The 16,139-nt window shown below is 43.4% G+C and overlaps 1 protein-coding gene across 1 annotated transcript in view; it reads right to left on the reverse strand.

Moving 5' to 3' along the window:
- Positions 1-16,139, reverse strand: part of LOC311146313 (uncharacterized protein) — a gene marked incomplete at both ends in the record, with an annotated part of 89,185 nt that overhangs the window by 43,196 nt on the left and 29,850 nt on the right. The window contains 15 exons of the mRNA XM_084182803.1: positions 3,980-4,074; positions 9,191-9,280; positions 9,550-9,642; positions 12,016-12,190; positions 12,613-12,801; positions 13,100-13,170; positions 13,286-13,354; positions 13,783-13,866; positions 14,136-14,351; positions 14,501-14,536; positions 14,796-14,886; positions 15,192-15,233; positions 15,370-15,423; positions 15,652-15,696; positions 15,947-16,009. Of these exons, the coding sequence (XP_084038929.1) occupies positions 3,980-4,074; positions 9,191-9,280; positions 9,550-9,642; positions 12,016-12,190; positions 12,613-12,801; positions 13,100-13,170; positions 13,286-13,354; positions 13,783-13,866; positions 14,136-14,351; positions 14,501-14,536; positions 14,796-14,886; positions 15,192-15,233; positions 15,370-15,423; positions 15,652-15,696; positions 15,947-16,009 (1,413 nt within the window). The remainder of the gene's footprint in view (positions 1-3,979; positions 4,075-9,190; positions 9,281-9,549; positions 9,643-12,015; positions 12,191-12,612; positions 12,802-13,099; positions 13,171-13,285; positions 13,355-13,782; positions 13,867-14,135; positions 14,352-14,500; positions 14,537-14,795; positions 14,887-15,191; positions 15,234-15,369; positions 15,424-15,651; positions 15,697-15,946; positions 16,010-16,139) is intronic.

Below are 16,139 nucleotides of genomic sequence, written 5' to 3' on the forward strand. Positions count from 1 at the left end.
ACAGAGCAATACTCAATCATGAGGCATCAAAGCCAAAGGAACTGCATAATATTAAGAAATGCTATAGATGGAAGGAAAGTAGTGTCGAAACCTACCAAAAAACAATTAGGCAACAACAAATTCAATCCCTTCTAGACAACTTCCTGGACAAAATGTTCCACTATAATAGTGAAGGTGTAAACTTGGCAGTAGAAAACCTAAACAGTATATTTGACCTATCAGCTTCCCTGTCAAATCAAAAAATGTAAAGCAGACAACCTAAAACAAATGGTTTGATGAAGAATGCAAAAACCTAAGAATGAAATTGAGAAACCTATCCAACCAAAAATATAAGAGACCCAGAAAACCTGAGCCTACGCCTTCACTATGGTGAATCACTAAAACAATACAGAAATACACCATGGAAAAAGAAGGAACAGCACGTCAATTTAACTGAATAATCCATAGAATCTAACCACTTCTGGGAAAATTGGAACACACCAGTGGAGGCTGCTGAGGGGAGGACGGCTCATAATAATGGGTGGATGGAGCAAATGGAATGGCATCAAACCATGTGTTTGATGTATTTGATACCATTCCACTTACACCGCTCCAGCCATTACCAAAAGCCCTTCCTCCCCAATTAAGCTGCCACCAACCTCCTATGGAACACACTTCAGTAGGTCTTATGATTGAGTGTAGTCTGGCCCAGGGGTGCGAAGGTGAACGGCAAGGCACTGGAGCAACGAACTGCCCTTGCTGTCTCTGTCTGGCCGGCTCCCCTCTCCACTGGGATTCTCTGCCTCTGACCCTATTACGGGGGCTGAGTCACTGGCTTACTAGCGCTCTTCCATGCCGTCCCTAGGAGGGGTGCGTCACTTGAGTGGGTTGAGTCACAGAGGGCTCGTGCGGTGGAGGAGTTTTTCGTGGGCTATTCTCAGCCTTGTCTCAGGGTAGTAAGTTGGTGGTCTGTTGATATCCCTCTAGTGGTGTGGGGGCTGTGCTTTGGCAAAGTGGGTGGGGTTATATCCTGCCTGGTTGGCCCTGTCCAGGGGTATCGTCGGACGGGGCCACAGTGTCCCCCGACCCACCCCTGTCTCAGTCTCCAGTATCTATGCTGCAATAGTCTATGTGCCGGGGGGCTAGGGTCTGTCTGTTATATCTGGTGTAATTCTCCTGTCTTATCTGGTGTTCTGTGTGAATTTAAGTATTCTCTCTCTCTCTCTCCCCTCCCGGAGGACCTGAGCCCTAGGACCATGCCTCAGGACTACCTGCCCTGATTACTCCTGGCTGTCCCCAGTCCACCTGGTCTAGGTGCGGCTAGGGAACCCTGACCTGTTCACTGGACGTGCTACCTTGTCCCGGACCTGCTGTTTTCGACTCTCTCTCTCTACCGCACCCGCTGTCTCGGCCTCTGAATGGTCGGATTTGAAAAGCCAACTGACATTTACTCCTGAGGTACTGACCTGTTGCACCCTCCACAACCACTGTGATTATTATTTCACCATGCTGGTCATCTATGAACGTTTGAACATCTTGAAAAACAATCTGGCCTTAAATGACCATGTACTCTTATAATCTCTACCCGGCACAGCCAGAAGAGGACTGGCCACCCCTCAGAGCCTGGTTCCTATCTAGGTTTCTTCCTAGGTTCCTGCCTTTCTAGAGAGTTTTTCCTAGCCACTGTGCTTCTACATCTGCATTGCTTGATGTTTGGGGTTTTAGGCTGGGTTTCTGTATAGCACTTTGTGACATCTGCTGATGTAAAAAGGGCTTTATGAATACATTTGATTGATTGATTGATTAAACAAAGAACAACATGAAGAGTTATCTATCCAAAACAGTATGAAAATGTCTGCACTCACTAACTGTAAGTCGCTCTGGATAAGAGTGTCTGCTAAATGACTAAAATGTAAATGTAAATGTATGGATAAACCACTTCTCCAATCTCTTTGGCTCTATAACAAAGAACAAACAGCAAAAACATAAACATGTTCAAATACAAATCTTAGAATCAACTATTAAAGACTACCAGAACCCACTGGATTCTACAATTACATTGAATGAACTACAGGACAAAATACAAACCCTCCAACCCAAAAAGACCTGTGTTGTTGATGGTATCCTAAATGAAATGATAAAATATACAGACCACAAATTCTAACTGGCTTTACTTAAACGTTTGAACATCATCCTCAGCTCTGGCATCTCCCCCAATATTTGGAACCAAGGACTGATCACCCCAATCCACAAAAGTGGAGACAAATTTGACCCCAATACCTACCGTGGGATATGCTTCAACAGCAACCTTGGGAAAATCCTCTACATTATCATTAACAGCAGACCCGTACACTTCATCAGTGAAAACTATACTGAGCAAATGTCAAATTGACTTTGTATCAAATTACCATATGACATAACACGTATTCACCCTGCACACCCTTACTGACAAACAAACAAACCAAAACAAAAGGCAAAGTATTCTCATGCTTTGTTGATTTCAAAAAGGCTTTTGACTCAATTTGGCATGAGGGTCTGCTATACAAATTGATGGAAAGCGGGGTTGGGGGAAAAACATACGACATTATAAAATCCATGTACACAAACAACAAGTGTGCGGTTAAAATTGGCAAAAAACACACACATTTCTTTCCACAGGGCCATGGGGTGAGACAGGGATGCAGTTTGAGCCTCACCCTCTTTAACATATATATCAATGAATTGGCGAGGGCACTAGAACAGTCTGCAGCACCCGGCCTCACCCTACTAGAATCTGAAGTCAAATGTCTACTGTTTTTCTGATGGTCTGGTGCTTCTGTCACCAACCAAGGAGGGCCTACAGCAGCACCTAGATCTTCTGCACAGATTCTGTCAGACCTGGGCCCTGACAGTAAATCTCAGTAAGACAAAAATAATGGTGTTCCAAAAAAGGTCCAGTTGCCAGGACCACAAATACAAATTCCTTCTAGACACCGTTGCCCTAGAGCACACAAAAAACGATACGTACCTCGGCCTAAACATCAGCGCCACAGGTAACTTCCACAAAGCTGTGAACAATCTGAGACAAGGCAAGAAGGGCCTTCTACGCCATCAAAAGGAACATAACATTCGACATACCAATTAGGATCCGGCTAAAAATACTTGAATCAGTTATAGAACCTATTGCCCTTTATGGTTGTGAGGTCTGGGGTCCGCTCACCAACCAAGAATTCAAAAAATGGGAAAAACACCAAACTGAGACAGCATGCAGAATTCTGCAAAAATATCCTCCATGTACAACGTAAAACACCAAATAATGCATGCAGAGCTGAATTAGGTCAACACCCGCTAATTATCAAAATCCTGAAAAGAGCCATTACATTCTATAACCACCTAAAAGGAAGTGATTCCCAAACCTTCCATAACAAAGCCATCCCCTACAGAGAGATTAACCTGGAGAAAAGTCCCCTAAGCAAGCTGGTCCTGGGGCTCTATTCACAAACACAAACAGACCCCACAGAGCCCCAGGACAGCAACACAATTAGACCCATCAATCATGAGAAAACAAAAACATAATTACTTGACACATTGGAAAGAATTAACAAAAAACAGCGCAAAACTAGAATGCTATTTGGTCCTAGACATAGAGTGCACAGGGTGAAATACCACAGTGTGCCATCACAGCAGAAATATTAGTGACCTGTTGCCACAAGAAAAGTGCAACCAGTGAAGAACAAGCACCATTGTAAATACAACCCATATTTATGTTTATTTATTTTCCCTTTTGTACTTTAACTATTTGCACATTGTTACAACACAATATGACATTTGAAACGTCTTTGTCCTTTGGAGTGTAATGTTTAATGTACATTTTATATTATTTATTTCCCTTATGTTTGTTATCTATTTCACTTGCTTTGACAATGTAAACACATGTTTCCCATGCCAATAAAGCCCTTTGAATTGAATTGAATAGACAGATAGAAAGACAGACATGACAAGGTCGGTATTCAGTAATGACCTTTGGCCCTGGAGCCCCAGGGAATCCCAGTGCACCGGGTCGTCCAGGACAGCCACTTCCAGAGGTACTTGGGCGTCCCGGCTGCCCTTTGTCACCTAGGAGACAGACAGCATCACTGGTGCTGACACACACACATATACACTGAGTATACAAAACATTAAGAACACCTTCCTAGTATTGAGTTGCACCCCCTTTTGCCCTCAGAACAGCCTCAATTCGTCGTGGCATGGACTCTACAAGGTGTCAAAAGCGTTCCACAAGGATGCTGGCCCATGTTGACTCCAATGCGTCCCACAGTTGTGTCAAGTTGTCTGGATGTCATTTGGGTGGTGGACCATTCTTGATACACACAGGAAACTGTTGAGCGTTGCATTTCTTGACACAAACCGGTGCGCCTGGCACCTACTACCATACCCCGTTCAAAGGCATTAACATATTTTGTCTTGTCCGTTCACCCTCTGGCACACATACACAATCCTTGTCTCAATTGCCTCAAGGCTTAAAAATCCTTATTTAACCTGTCTCCTCCCCTTCATCTACACTGATTGAAGTGGATTTAACAGGTGACATCAGTCAGGGATGATAGCTTTCACCTGGATTAACCTGGTCAGTCTATGTCATGGAAAGAGTTTTGTACACTCAGTGTAAATAATATATACAATATATACAATATAATATATAATAATATATAATATTATAATAATAATAATATATAATATAATAATAATATATAATATAATATATAATAGTATTTAATAAAATAATAATAATATATAATATTATAAAAAAAATATATAGTATCATTATAATAATAATATATAATAATAATAATAATAATATATAATATAATATATAATAATATATAATATTATAATAATAATATATAATATAATAATAATATATAATAATATATAATATATAATATATAATATAAGAGACTTGCTTGGGCCAAGAAACATGAGCAATGGACATTAGACCGGTGGAAATCTGTCCATTGGTCTGATGAGTCCAAATTTCAGATTTTTGGTTCCAACTACCGTGTCTTTGTTAGATGCAGAGTAGGTGAACGGATGATCTCTGCATGTGTGGTTCCCACCGTGAAGCATGGAGGAGGAGGTGTGATGGTGTGGGGGTGCTTTGCTGGTGACACTTTCTGTGATTTATTTAGAATTCAAGGCACACTTAACCAGCATGGCTACCACAGCATTCTGCAGCGACATGCCATCCCATCTGGTTTGCGCTTAGGGGGACTATCATTTGTTTTTCAACAGGACAATGACCCAAAACACACCTCCAGGCTGTGTAAGGGCTATTTGACCAAGAAGGAGAGTGATGGAGTGCCGCATCAGATAACCTGGCCTCCACAATCCAATTGAGATGGTTTGGGATGAGTTGGACCGCAGAGTGAAGGAAAAGCAGCAAACAAGTGCTCAGCATATGTGGGAATTTCTTCAAGACTGTTGGAAAAGCATTCCAGGTGACTACCTCATGAAGCTGGTTGAGAGAATGCCAAGAGTGTGCAAAGCTGTCATCAAGGCAAAGGGTGGCTACTTTGAAGAATCTCAAATATAAAATATATTTTGATTTGTTTAACACTTTTTTGGTTACTACATGATTCCATATGTGTTATTTTATAGTTTTGATGTCTTCACTATTATTCTACAATGTAGAAAATAGTACAAATAAAGAAAAACCCTTGAATGAGTAGGTGTGTCCAAACTTTTGACTGGTACTGTATATATATATATATACAGTGGGGAAAGAAAGTAATTAGTCAGCCACCAATTGTGCAAGTTCTCCCACTTAAAAAGATGAGAGAGGCCTGTAATTTTAATCATAGGTACACGTCAACTATGACAGACAAATTGAGAAAAAAAAATCCAGTAAAAATCACATTGTAGGATTATTTATGAATTTATTTGCAAATTATGGTGAAAAATAAGTATTTGGTCACCTACAACAAGCAAGATTTCTGGCTCTCACAGACCTGTAACTTCTTCTTTAAGAGGCTCCTCTGTCCTCCACTCGTTACCTGTATTAATGGCACCTGTTTGAACTTGTTATCAGTATAAAAGACACCTGTCCACAACCTCAAACAGTCACACTCCAAACTCCACTATGGCCAAGACCAAAGAGCTGTCAAAGGACACCAGAAACAAAATTGTAGACCTGCACCAGGCTGGGAAGACTGAATCTGCAATAGGTAAGCAGCTTGGTTTGAAGAAATCAACTGTGGGAGCAATTATTAGGAAATGGAAGACATACAAGACCACTGATAATCTCCCTCGATCTGGGGCTCCACGCAAGATCTCACCCCGTGGGGTCAAAATGATCACAAGAACGGTGAGCAAAAATCCCAGAACCACACGGGGGGACCTAGTGAATGACCTGCAGAGAGCTGGGACCAAAGTAACAAAGCCTACCATCAGTAACACACTATGCCACCAGGGACTCAAATCCTGCAGTGCCAGACGTGTCCCCCTGCTTAAGCCAGTACATGTCCAGGCCCGTCTGAAGTTTGCTAGAGTGCATTTGGATGATCCAGAAGAGGATTGGGAGAATGTCATATGGTCAGATGAAACCAAAATAGAACTTTTTGGTAAAAACTCAACTCGTCGTGTTTGGAGGACAAAGAATGCTGAGTTGCATCCAAAGAACACCATACCTACTGTGAAGCAGCGGGGTGGAAACATCATACTTTGGGGCTGTTTTTCTGCAAAGGGACCAGGACGACTGATCCGTGTAAAGGAAAGAATGAATGGGGCCATGTATCGTGAGATTTTGAGTGAAAACCTTCCATCAGCAAGGGCATTGAAGATGAAACGTGGCTGGGTCTTTCAGCATGACAATGATCCCAAACACACCGCCCGGGCAACGAAGGACTGGCTTCGTAAGAAGCATTTCAAGGTCCTGGAGTGGCCTAGCCAGTCTCCAGATCTCAACCCCATAGAAAATCTTTGGAGGGAGTTGAAAGTCCGTGTTGCCCAGCGACAGCCCCAAATCAACACTGCTCTAGAGGAGATCTGCATGGAGGAATGGGCCAAAATACCAGCAACAGTGTGTGAAAACCTTGTGAAGACTTACAGAAAACGTTTGACCTGTGTCTGTGCCAACAAAGGGTATATAACAAAGTATTGAGAAACTTTTGTTATTGACCAAATACTTATTTTCCACCATAATTTGCAAATAAATTCATAAAAAATCCTACAATGTGATTTTCTGGAAAAATAATTCTCATTTTGTCTGTCATAGTTGACGTGTACCTATGATGAAAAATACAGGCCTCTCTCATCTTTTTAAGTGGGAGAACTTGCACAATTGGTGGCTGACTAAATACTTTTTTTCCCCACTGTATATATATATATATATATATATATATATATATATATATATATATATATATATATATATATATATATACAGTGGGGAGAACAAGTATTTGATACACTGCCGATTTTGCAGGTTTTCCTACTTACAAATCATGTAGAGGTCTGTAATTTTTTATCATAGGTACACTTCAACTGTGAGAGACGGAATCTAAAACAAAAATCCAGAAAATCACATTGTATGATTTTTAAGTAATTAATTTGCATTTTATTGCATGACATAAGTATTTGATCACCTACCAACCAGTAAGAATTCCGGCTCTCACAGACCTGTTAGTTTTTCTTTAAGAAGCCCTCCTGTTCTCCACTCATTACCTGTATTAACTGCACCTGTTTGAACTCGTTACCTGTATAAAAGATACCTGTCCACACACTCAATCAAACAGACTCCAACCTCTCCACAATGGCCAAGACCAGAGAGCTGTGTAAGGACATCAGGGATAGAATTGTAGACCTGCACAAGGCTGGGATGGGCTACAGGACAATAGGCAAGCAGCTTGGTGAGAAGGCAACAGCTGTTGGCGCAATTATTAGAAAATGGAAGAAGTTCAAGATGACGTTCAATCACCCTCAGTCTGGGGCTCCATGCAAGTTCTCACCTCGTGGGGCATCAATGATCATGAGGAAGGTGAGGGATCAGCCCAGAACTACACGGCAGGACCTGGTCAATGACCTGATGAGAGCTGGGACCACCGTCTCAAAGAAAACCATTAGTAACACACTACGCCGTCATGGATTAAAACCCTGCAGCGCACGCAAGGTCCCCCTGCTCAAGCCAGCGCATGTCCCGTCTGAAGTTTGCCAATGACCATCTGGATGATCCATAGGAGGAATGGGAGAAGGTCATGTGGTCTGATGAGACAAAAATATAGCTTTTTGGTCTAAACTCCACTCGCCGTGTTTGGAGGAAGAAGAAGGATGAATACAACCCGAAGAACACCATCCCAACCGTGAAGCATGGAGGTGGAAACATCATCCTATGGGGATGCTTTTCTGCAAAGGGGACAGGACGACTGCACCGTATTGAGTGGAGGATGGATGGGGCCATGTATCGCGAGATCTTGGCCAACAACCTCCTTCCCTCAGTAAGAGCATTGAAGATGGGTCGTGGCTGGGTCTTCCAGCATGACAACGACCCGAAACACACAGCCAGGGCAACTAAGGAGTGGCTCCGTAAGAAGCATCTCAAGGTCCTGGAATGGCCTAGCCAGTCTCCAGACCTGAACCCAATAGAAAATCTTTGGACGGAGCTGAAAGTCCGTATTGCCCAGCGACAGCCCCGAAACCTGAAGGATCTGGAGAAGGTCTGTATGGAGGAGTGGGCCAAAATCCCTGCTGCAGTGTGTGCAAACCTGGTCAAGACCTACAGGAAACGTATGATCTCTGTAATTGCAAACAAAGGTTTCTGTACCAAATATTAAGTTCTGCTTTTCTGATGTATCAAATACTTATGTTATGCAATAAAATGCAAATTAATTACTTAAAAATCATACAATGTGATTTTCAGGATTTTTGTTTTAGATTCCATCTCTCACAGTTGAATTGTACCTATGATAAAAATTACAGACCTCTACATGCTTTGTAAGTAGGAAAACCTGCAAAATCGGCAGGGTATCAAATACTTGTTCTCCCCACTGTATATATATTGTTATTGTAGATAGAAAAAAAAAATCACAAAAGTAGTGCACTGGGCCTTTACTAGTCCTGTATTAGTGGACCGATAAATCAAATTATCTGTCCCCCAACCCCCAAACTACGTCCGGCGGCTATGATGAAATCGTCACTTGAGATAATGACTCAGACACAACCTTCAGACATGGCTCACCTTTCTGCCCAGTGGGTCCTCGTCTTTCCAGGGGGGAGAATACACCACTGTCCCCTTTCTCCCCTGGGTAACCAACACCACCACGAGGACCTGTGTGGACAAAGTCAACTCTGTGATAATGTCCTATCATGTTTTTTATGTTCTTCGTCAGGTAGAATGACAGTAGAGCTTATAAAGTTAGAACTGAAATAGCCTGGAGTCCAAACTAATATGCTATGTTTCATCATTGTTGTGAAGTGAAATAGTTTCGATTCCAGGCTAGAACTGAAATGCCACTGAACTCAATGTAGTCTAGACCTCCAGTCCTCCAGTCACCCCCCCCCCCACGCTGTGGTTCGGTCCCCATTTGGGGTGCTCACCTGGGGGGCCCTGTATGCCCGGCAGCCCCTCCTTTCCCAGTGGGCCTGGGACTCCCTGGTCAGCCACTCTGCTGCAGGGCTCACCCTTCTGACCTGGTGGGATAGGGGAGAAAATGGGGTCAGACCATCAACTGATATAGGGACATTATCATGGAGTTATGGGTAGAGGGTCTAACACAGGGGTGTCAAACGTCCGGCCCGCGGGCCGGATCAGGCCCGCAAACGGGTTTAATCCGGCCCGCGAGATGATTAAAAAATTTTTTTTTTTTAAATTGGTAAAGTATAAAAATGCGCTGCAATTTTTCAATAAAATAAACTGCTGTTCCAATTGTGTCCACTGGATGGCGCAATAGCAATTGTGTTAAGCAAGCAAACTGTTTATACCGGGGCAGAGCAAGTAGGTCAAGCACGTGCAGCCAATGAGCTACTTTGTTTTGCCTGCGATATTTATTACGGCTTCTACTTTTAACATTATGTGCTTTGGCACCCTCATTGCCCCAATATGTCTCTGTCAAAAAAGAGAAAAGTGGACGCAGAGTGCAGAGTGTTCCAAGAAAAATGGTCATCCTATTTATTCACGGAATTGAATGGGAAAGCTGTATGTTTGGTGTGTTCAGAGCATGTTGCAGTGCTGAAAGAATATAACCTTCGTCGCCACTATGTGAGTCTTCATGCCGACAAATATGACAACTTTCAAGGACAGCGGAGATGAGAGAAGGTGAATGAACTGTTGGCGGGTCTGAAGAAACAGCAGTCTGTGTTTACTCACAGCCGAGACATCAGTGACGCTGCAGTGAAAGCTAGCTACCTCATTGCTAATGAAATCGCAGTGGCTTCAAAACCATTTAGTGAGGGTGAATTTGTAAAAACATGCATGATGAAGGCAGCGGAGATTGTGTGCCCTGAAAAGCGGCAGGCTTTTGCAAATATCAGCCTGACAAGAAACACAGTTGCAGACAGGATTTCCGATCTTTCAGTGGATTTGGACAGCCAGTTGAAGCAAAAAGTAATGTCATTTATTGCGTTTTCGGTTGCAATTGATGAAAGCACGGACATTACAGATGTTGCACAACTGGCCATTTTCATCCGTGGAGTTGATGACACATTGACCATCACCGAGGAGTTTGTGGAGTTGGTGCCGATGACAGATACAACGACAGCAGCTGATATTTTTACCGCACTCGTCGGCACGCTGGACAGGGTAGGAGTGGACTGGTCCCGCGCTGTCAGCCTGGCTACAGATGGTGCGCCCTCAATGATCGGGAAAAAAGCAGGCGTTGTGACAAAGTTCAGAGAGAAAGTGCAATCTGCAAATGGAGGACGTGATTTTTTGACTTTTCACTGTATTTTGCACCAGGAGGCTTTGTGTTGCAAGTCATTAAAGATGGATAACGTCATGAAGGTGGTCATCCAAACTGTTAATTTCATCCGATCCAGAAGCCTGAATCACCGTCAGTTTGACAGCCTTCTCAGAGAGAAAGACCACATCTATGGCCTGCCATACCACACTGAGGTAAGATGGTTAAGCCGAGGTGCTGTGCTGAGGCGTTTCTTTGATTTACGAGAAGAAATTGAACAGTTCATGGAAGAAAAGGGCAAACCAGTGTTAGAATTTCATTCCACAGAATGGATGCAGGACCTTGCATTTATGGTGGATGTTACAGAGCACCTGAATAACTTGAACAATCAGCTGCAAGGGCGCAACAAAGTTGTCACGCAGTATTATGACAGCATACGTTCTTTCAAGTTGAAGCTGTCATTGTGGGAGACGCAACTTGCCGGTGGTGATGCAGCTCACTTCCCCTGTCTGAAAAATGTGTGCGCGACCCAACATGTGGCAGACATGAAGCGGTTCAAAGATAAAATAACGGGACTGTTACGGGAGTTTGAGCAACGCTTTCAGATTTATGTTTATATGTTTTTATGTTGATGTGCTATTGTTTTTAATTGACTTTATTTTATTTGTATATTTAACCTATTCTTGACTCTGTGGTTCTTGCACTTGTTTGGGGAACAGGATTTAATTATTTTTATCTACATTTCTGCCTGAGAAATGACACCCTGATATAGTTCTGTGATCTGTGAAACAGTTGTGTTAATCACTGAGGCATTGTGTGTTTGTGTGTTCTTTTTCTTTAGAATTTTCAAATAAACTTGACGTGTTTTATGATTAATAGTGATGTTGTGCTTGTACTATTTTGGACACACTGTCCTCAGGCTCCAGCTTTATGTTGTATGTTGATCGTATTAAAACAAAGAAAACAATCTGAAGTTGTTGTTTTTAAGTTATATATACCATGATTTTTCCGGTCCGGCCCACTTGGGAATAGATTTTCCTCCATGTGGCCCCTGAGCTAAAATGAGTTTGACACCCCTGGTCTAACACATGTCTAACACAGTCGAAGGAGCAAAAAGGAGTTGGTGTCTCATATGTGGTACAGGTGTGTGTGTGTTGCTTTACGGTACCTGGGTTACCAGGTGTGCCAGTCAGACCTGGTACCCCACTATTGCCTTTAGGTCCTGAGGAGCCAAGCGGTCCTATGCCTACTGGACCTGGTGAGCCGTCTGGTCCTGGGTATCCCTGTGGCCCGGGAGGGCCTGGGACACCAATATCTCCCTTCAGACCCAGTGGTCCATAGTACTGGCACAGACAATCATCCAAACATCAGTTCTTCACAAAACATTACTACAACAGACTTATGTAACATTACACATCGACATTACTATTCAAAACAGCCAATAAACTCAGTCCATCTGCAAAACATTAGTTTTTCACAAAACATTAGTTCCCATAACATTACTGCTTCACATTAACAAACGTTCAGCATTCAAGCACTCATAAAAGCTAATAAACTCAGTCTATCAACAAATCATTATCACTACCTCAAATTAATATTCATAGCCAATCAGAATATCAGAAGGCATACCTTAACTACAGTTCAGCCAAATTTAAAATGTACTTCAGTTTAAAAAATACCTACAAATGCATTCAAATCATTGCTTTGCATTTGAGAAGAAAGATACATTTTAGTGATAGAAATCGTAACTATTCCAAATCCTCACTGGATCACCCTTAGGGCCTTGTTGGCCCTTGCGTCCAGGGAAGCCAGGGGCCCCATGTAGGCCATCCAGCCCTGATCTGCCAGCTGGTCCTGGGGCTCCTTTCTCTCCCTTTATCCCCTGGTGGATGCCGGAACCTGAATTTCCTTTTGCCCCTGGGGGTCCTGGAACACCCGAAGGGCCGTGGAGACCCTTTAACACAGACAGGAGTGGTTGTCATGGATACGGTAACTCAGCAACCTTGGATATTCCAGCGATACCATAGATACAGTATCCTAGCAACACCACAGAGATGGTATCCCAGCAACACCATGGAAATGGTATACCAACAACACCATGGATACAGTATCTAAGCAAAACTACTAAGCAAAGTGTGCCACTATGGAAATAATATAACTGCAAAACCACAGGCAGTCACAGTGACATCGCAAGGTCAAATAAAAACGCATTTAGTATCTGTATCGCAGAGGTATGATGCAGGTAGTCTTACCAGTTGTCCAGGTGATCCTGAGGGTCCTTTGAATCCTGGCTCTCCTTTGGGCCCTGGTCCTGCATTAAAGCCTGTGGGATGAGGGTGTATTCAAATAGGTGAAACACTCCTATTCTATAGGACAGACAATGATTTTTGTTCTACACAATACATTTATCGCTGAAAGTTCTGTTACGTTGCAGGTACCTGGGAGTCCAGGCTGACCAGGGGGTCCTGGGGGCCCCGTACACGAACTACAGACCTCTCCTTTCTGACCTGCAGTGGAGAGAGGGACAAAGTGACAGTCCATAGCAAACCTGAGCATACCAGGTGAGCATAACATACCAGGTGAGCATAACATACCAGGTGAGCATAACATACCAGGTGAGCATAACATACCAGGTGAGCATAACATACCAGGTGAGCATACCTTACCAGGTGAGCATACCTTACCAGGTGAGCATAACATACCAGGTGAGCATAACATACCAGGTGAGCATAACATTCCAATAATAGCACCCAAAGATCTTTGAGATTGAGATTTCATAATATTGGGATTTTCCCACCAATAACACACCACAGTGTTGATGGTGTCTGAAGTCAACCAATGAGAGACACAGTAGAGATCTAGGACAGCCTAACCAATCAGTATACACGATACTGACTGCCCCTCCAATCAGGAAGAGAAATCAGACAGAGCTCACCTTTCAATCCATATTGGCCACTGTACCCTTGTTCGCCCTTGGCTCCCTTTGCCCCCGGAGGTCCTATAAAGCCCTTCGGATTATCTGCAACAAGAAACAAATAAGTACATTACCTTTAATCAAATAAGATCCCAGTGGTATCAAAAAGTCTGTCTGTTATGTGTGTGTCTCAATAAATCATGGTGAGAGAATATCTGGATCCATATTCATAAAGGTTCCCCCCCTGTCCATGTAGTCTTATTCATTATGATCAAACAGCTAAACTGATTATAGATCAGCACTCCTACTTTGAGATGCTTTATGAATATAGGCCCAGGGTTGGGGAGATGACTTTATTTATGGAGAGAGTCTACTTAAGTCTCCAGGTGGTCCCGGGGGTCCAGGGTCTCCACTTTCCCCAGTTGTTCCTTTTGAGCCCTCCCTGCCTGGCTCTCCGTGGATGATGGGTCCTGGGTCTCCTCTATCCCCTTTAGGTCCACTGTGGCCCTTCGCTCCCGGATTGTAGGGCCCTTTAGGTCCACTGTGGCCCTTCGCTCCCGGATTGTAGGGATCTCCTCCGTAGTTAGGAGCTGTGTAGGGGGAGATAGAGCCCATGATGGAGACTGAGTGTGTGTGTGTTTGTGTGTGTTTGTGTGTGTGTTTGTGTGTGTGTGTGTGTGTGTGTGTTTGTGTGTTTGTGTGTGTGTGCGTGCGTGCTTGCATGTGGATCAGCGCTTACCTGGAGGCCCAGGAGAACCCTGGAAACCAGTGACACCTGGAAAACAGGTTGATGTTATTAGCTATAGAGACACACTGATTGGTCATGTTGGTGAATGAGGCGGGATTATTCAGTACTACTCCAGGTGTGATTGGATAGGGAGAGGGTGAATATTATAATTAGCTATAGAGACACACTGATTGGTCATGTTGGTGAATGAGGCTGGATTATACAGCGCTACTTCACATCTGGTTGGATAGGAGGAGGGTGAATATCAATAAGGATGTGTACTGTATGTCGGATGAGCGTAGAGTACCTGGGGGGCCAGTAACCCCAGTGGGCCCCGGGGGGCCAGTAAATCCTGGTTGTCCTTTGGGGCCAATTACGGCACCGCCAATCATGGTCCCCTATGGGGAAACCAGAGAGACCAGGGCATGTGTTCATAAAGTGTCTCAGAGTAGGAGTGCATGTAATCTTAGTCCTTCTAATCTTATTAATGATGATCTAAAAATCCAAACTGATCCTAGATCGGCACTCTCTGAGTCGTTTGATACATACGGGCCCAGATTGACTCAGCGCTGACATTTGATACAGATACTGGTTCGTTATCATTGATGAAGCATTGCATTTGTGGACGTTTTATTTGCATGTGTCATCCTACCAGCGCTCCAGATGTTGATACTGACATTATCAGGCACTTTAACTCACTCACCTCCCCAGGGTCTCCGTCTTGACCCTGGTCGCCCTTCTGTCCCTGTAGACACAAAAAAACAATGATTGGCACACGCTCGCACACACGCACACACACACACACACACACACACACGCTCGCACACACACACACACGCTCGCACATTCTAACCATTAAATTAATAGTAGTAATGACTGACCCATGGTCCAGGTATTCCATCAGGTCCTGCTAAACCGTGATTCCCCTTTCTCCCCTAAAACGGCAAGAGTGTATAATCACCATAGTTACATATATACACACAACATGCATGAACACAAAAACAAACAGACACATACACACATACACACACACACACACACAAACATACACATACACACACACACACACATACAAAATGCATTAAAAAAACAGTAACATAATCAACAATGTTACACAGAAACAAACAGAACAGGAAAAGGTTTCTGATTGACAGGACAGCTACCTCATGTCCAGCGGGTCCTTGTTGCCCATCTTTCCCTGGTCTTCCCTAAAAGTGAAATGATGATAGTTAGTCCTCCAAAAGGAGAAGGCATATCTCTCATACAGCTAATTATCAAAACCCCCATCACATTATTACACTGAATCCCATGTTAATTCTATCACACTGCTTAGAGGCATGAAATCCTTACATCACTGTCATCGTCATAACCATAACACTCATCACATTGCACATTCACAATGCTCTTGAATTGCCAGTCACATAGACAGTGTAATGGCTTAATGTGGCAGTGTTGTACCTCAGCACCAATGCCCCCTTGGTCCCCTTTTGATCCTTTAAAGTTGCCGTGGCCAGCATAACCCTGAGGACAGACAGACAGATTGAACAGACAGACAGACAGACAGACAGACAGACATAGAGATTGAACAGACAGAGAGACAGACAGACAGACAGATTGAACAGACAGACAGACAGACAGACAGACAGACAGA

Source organism: Coregonus lavaretus (assembly GCF_964263955.1).
Source record: "Coregonus lavaretus genome assembly, chromosome: 19".
NCBI classification, from domain to species: Eukaryota; Metazoa; Chordata; class Actinopteri; order Salmoniformes; family Salmonidae; genus Coregonus; species Coregonus lavaretus.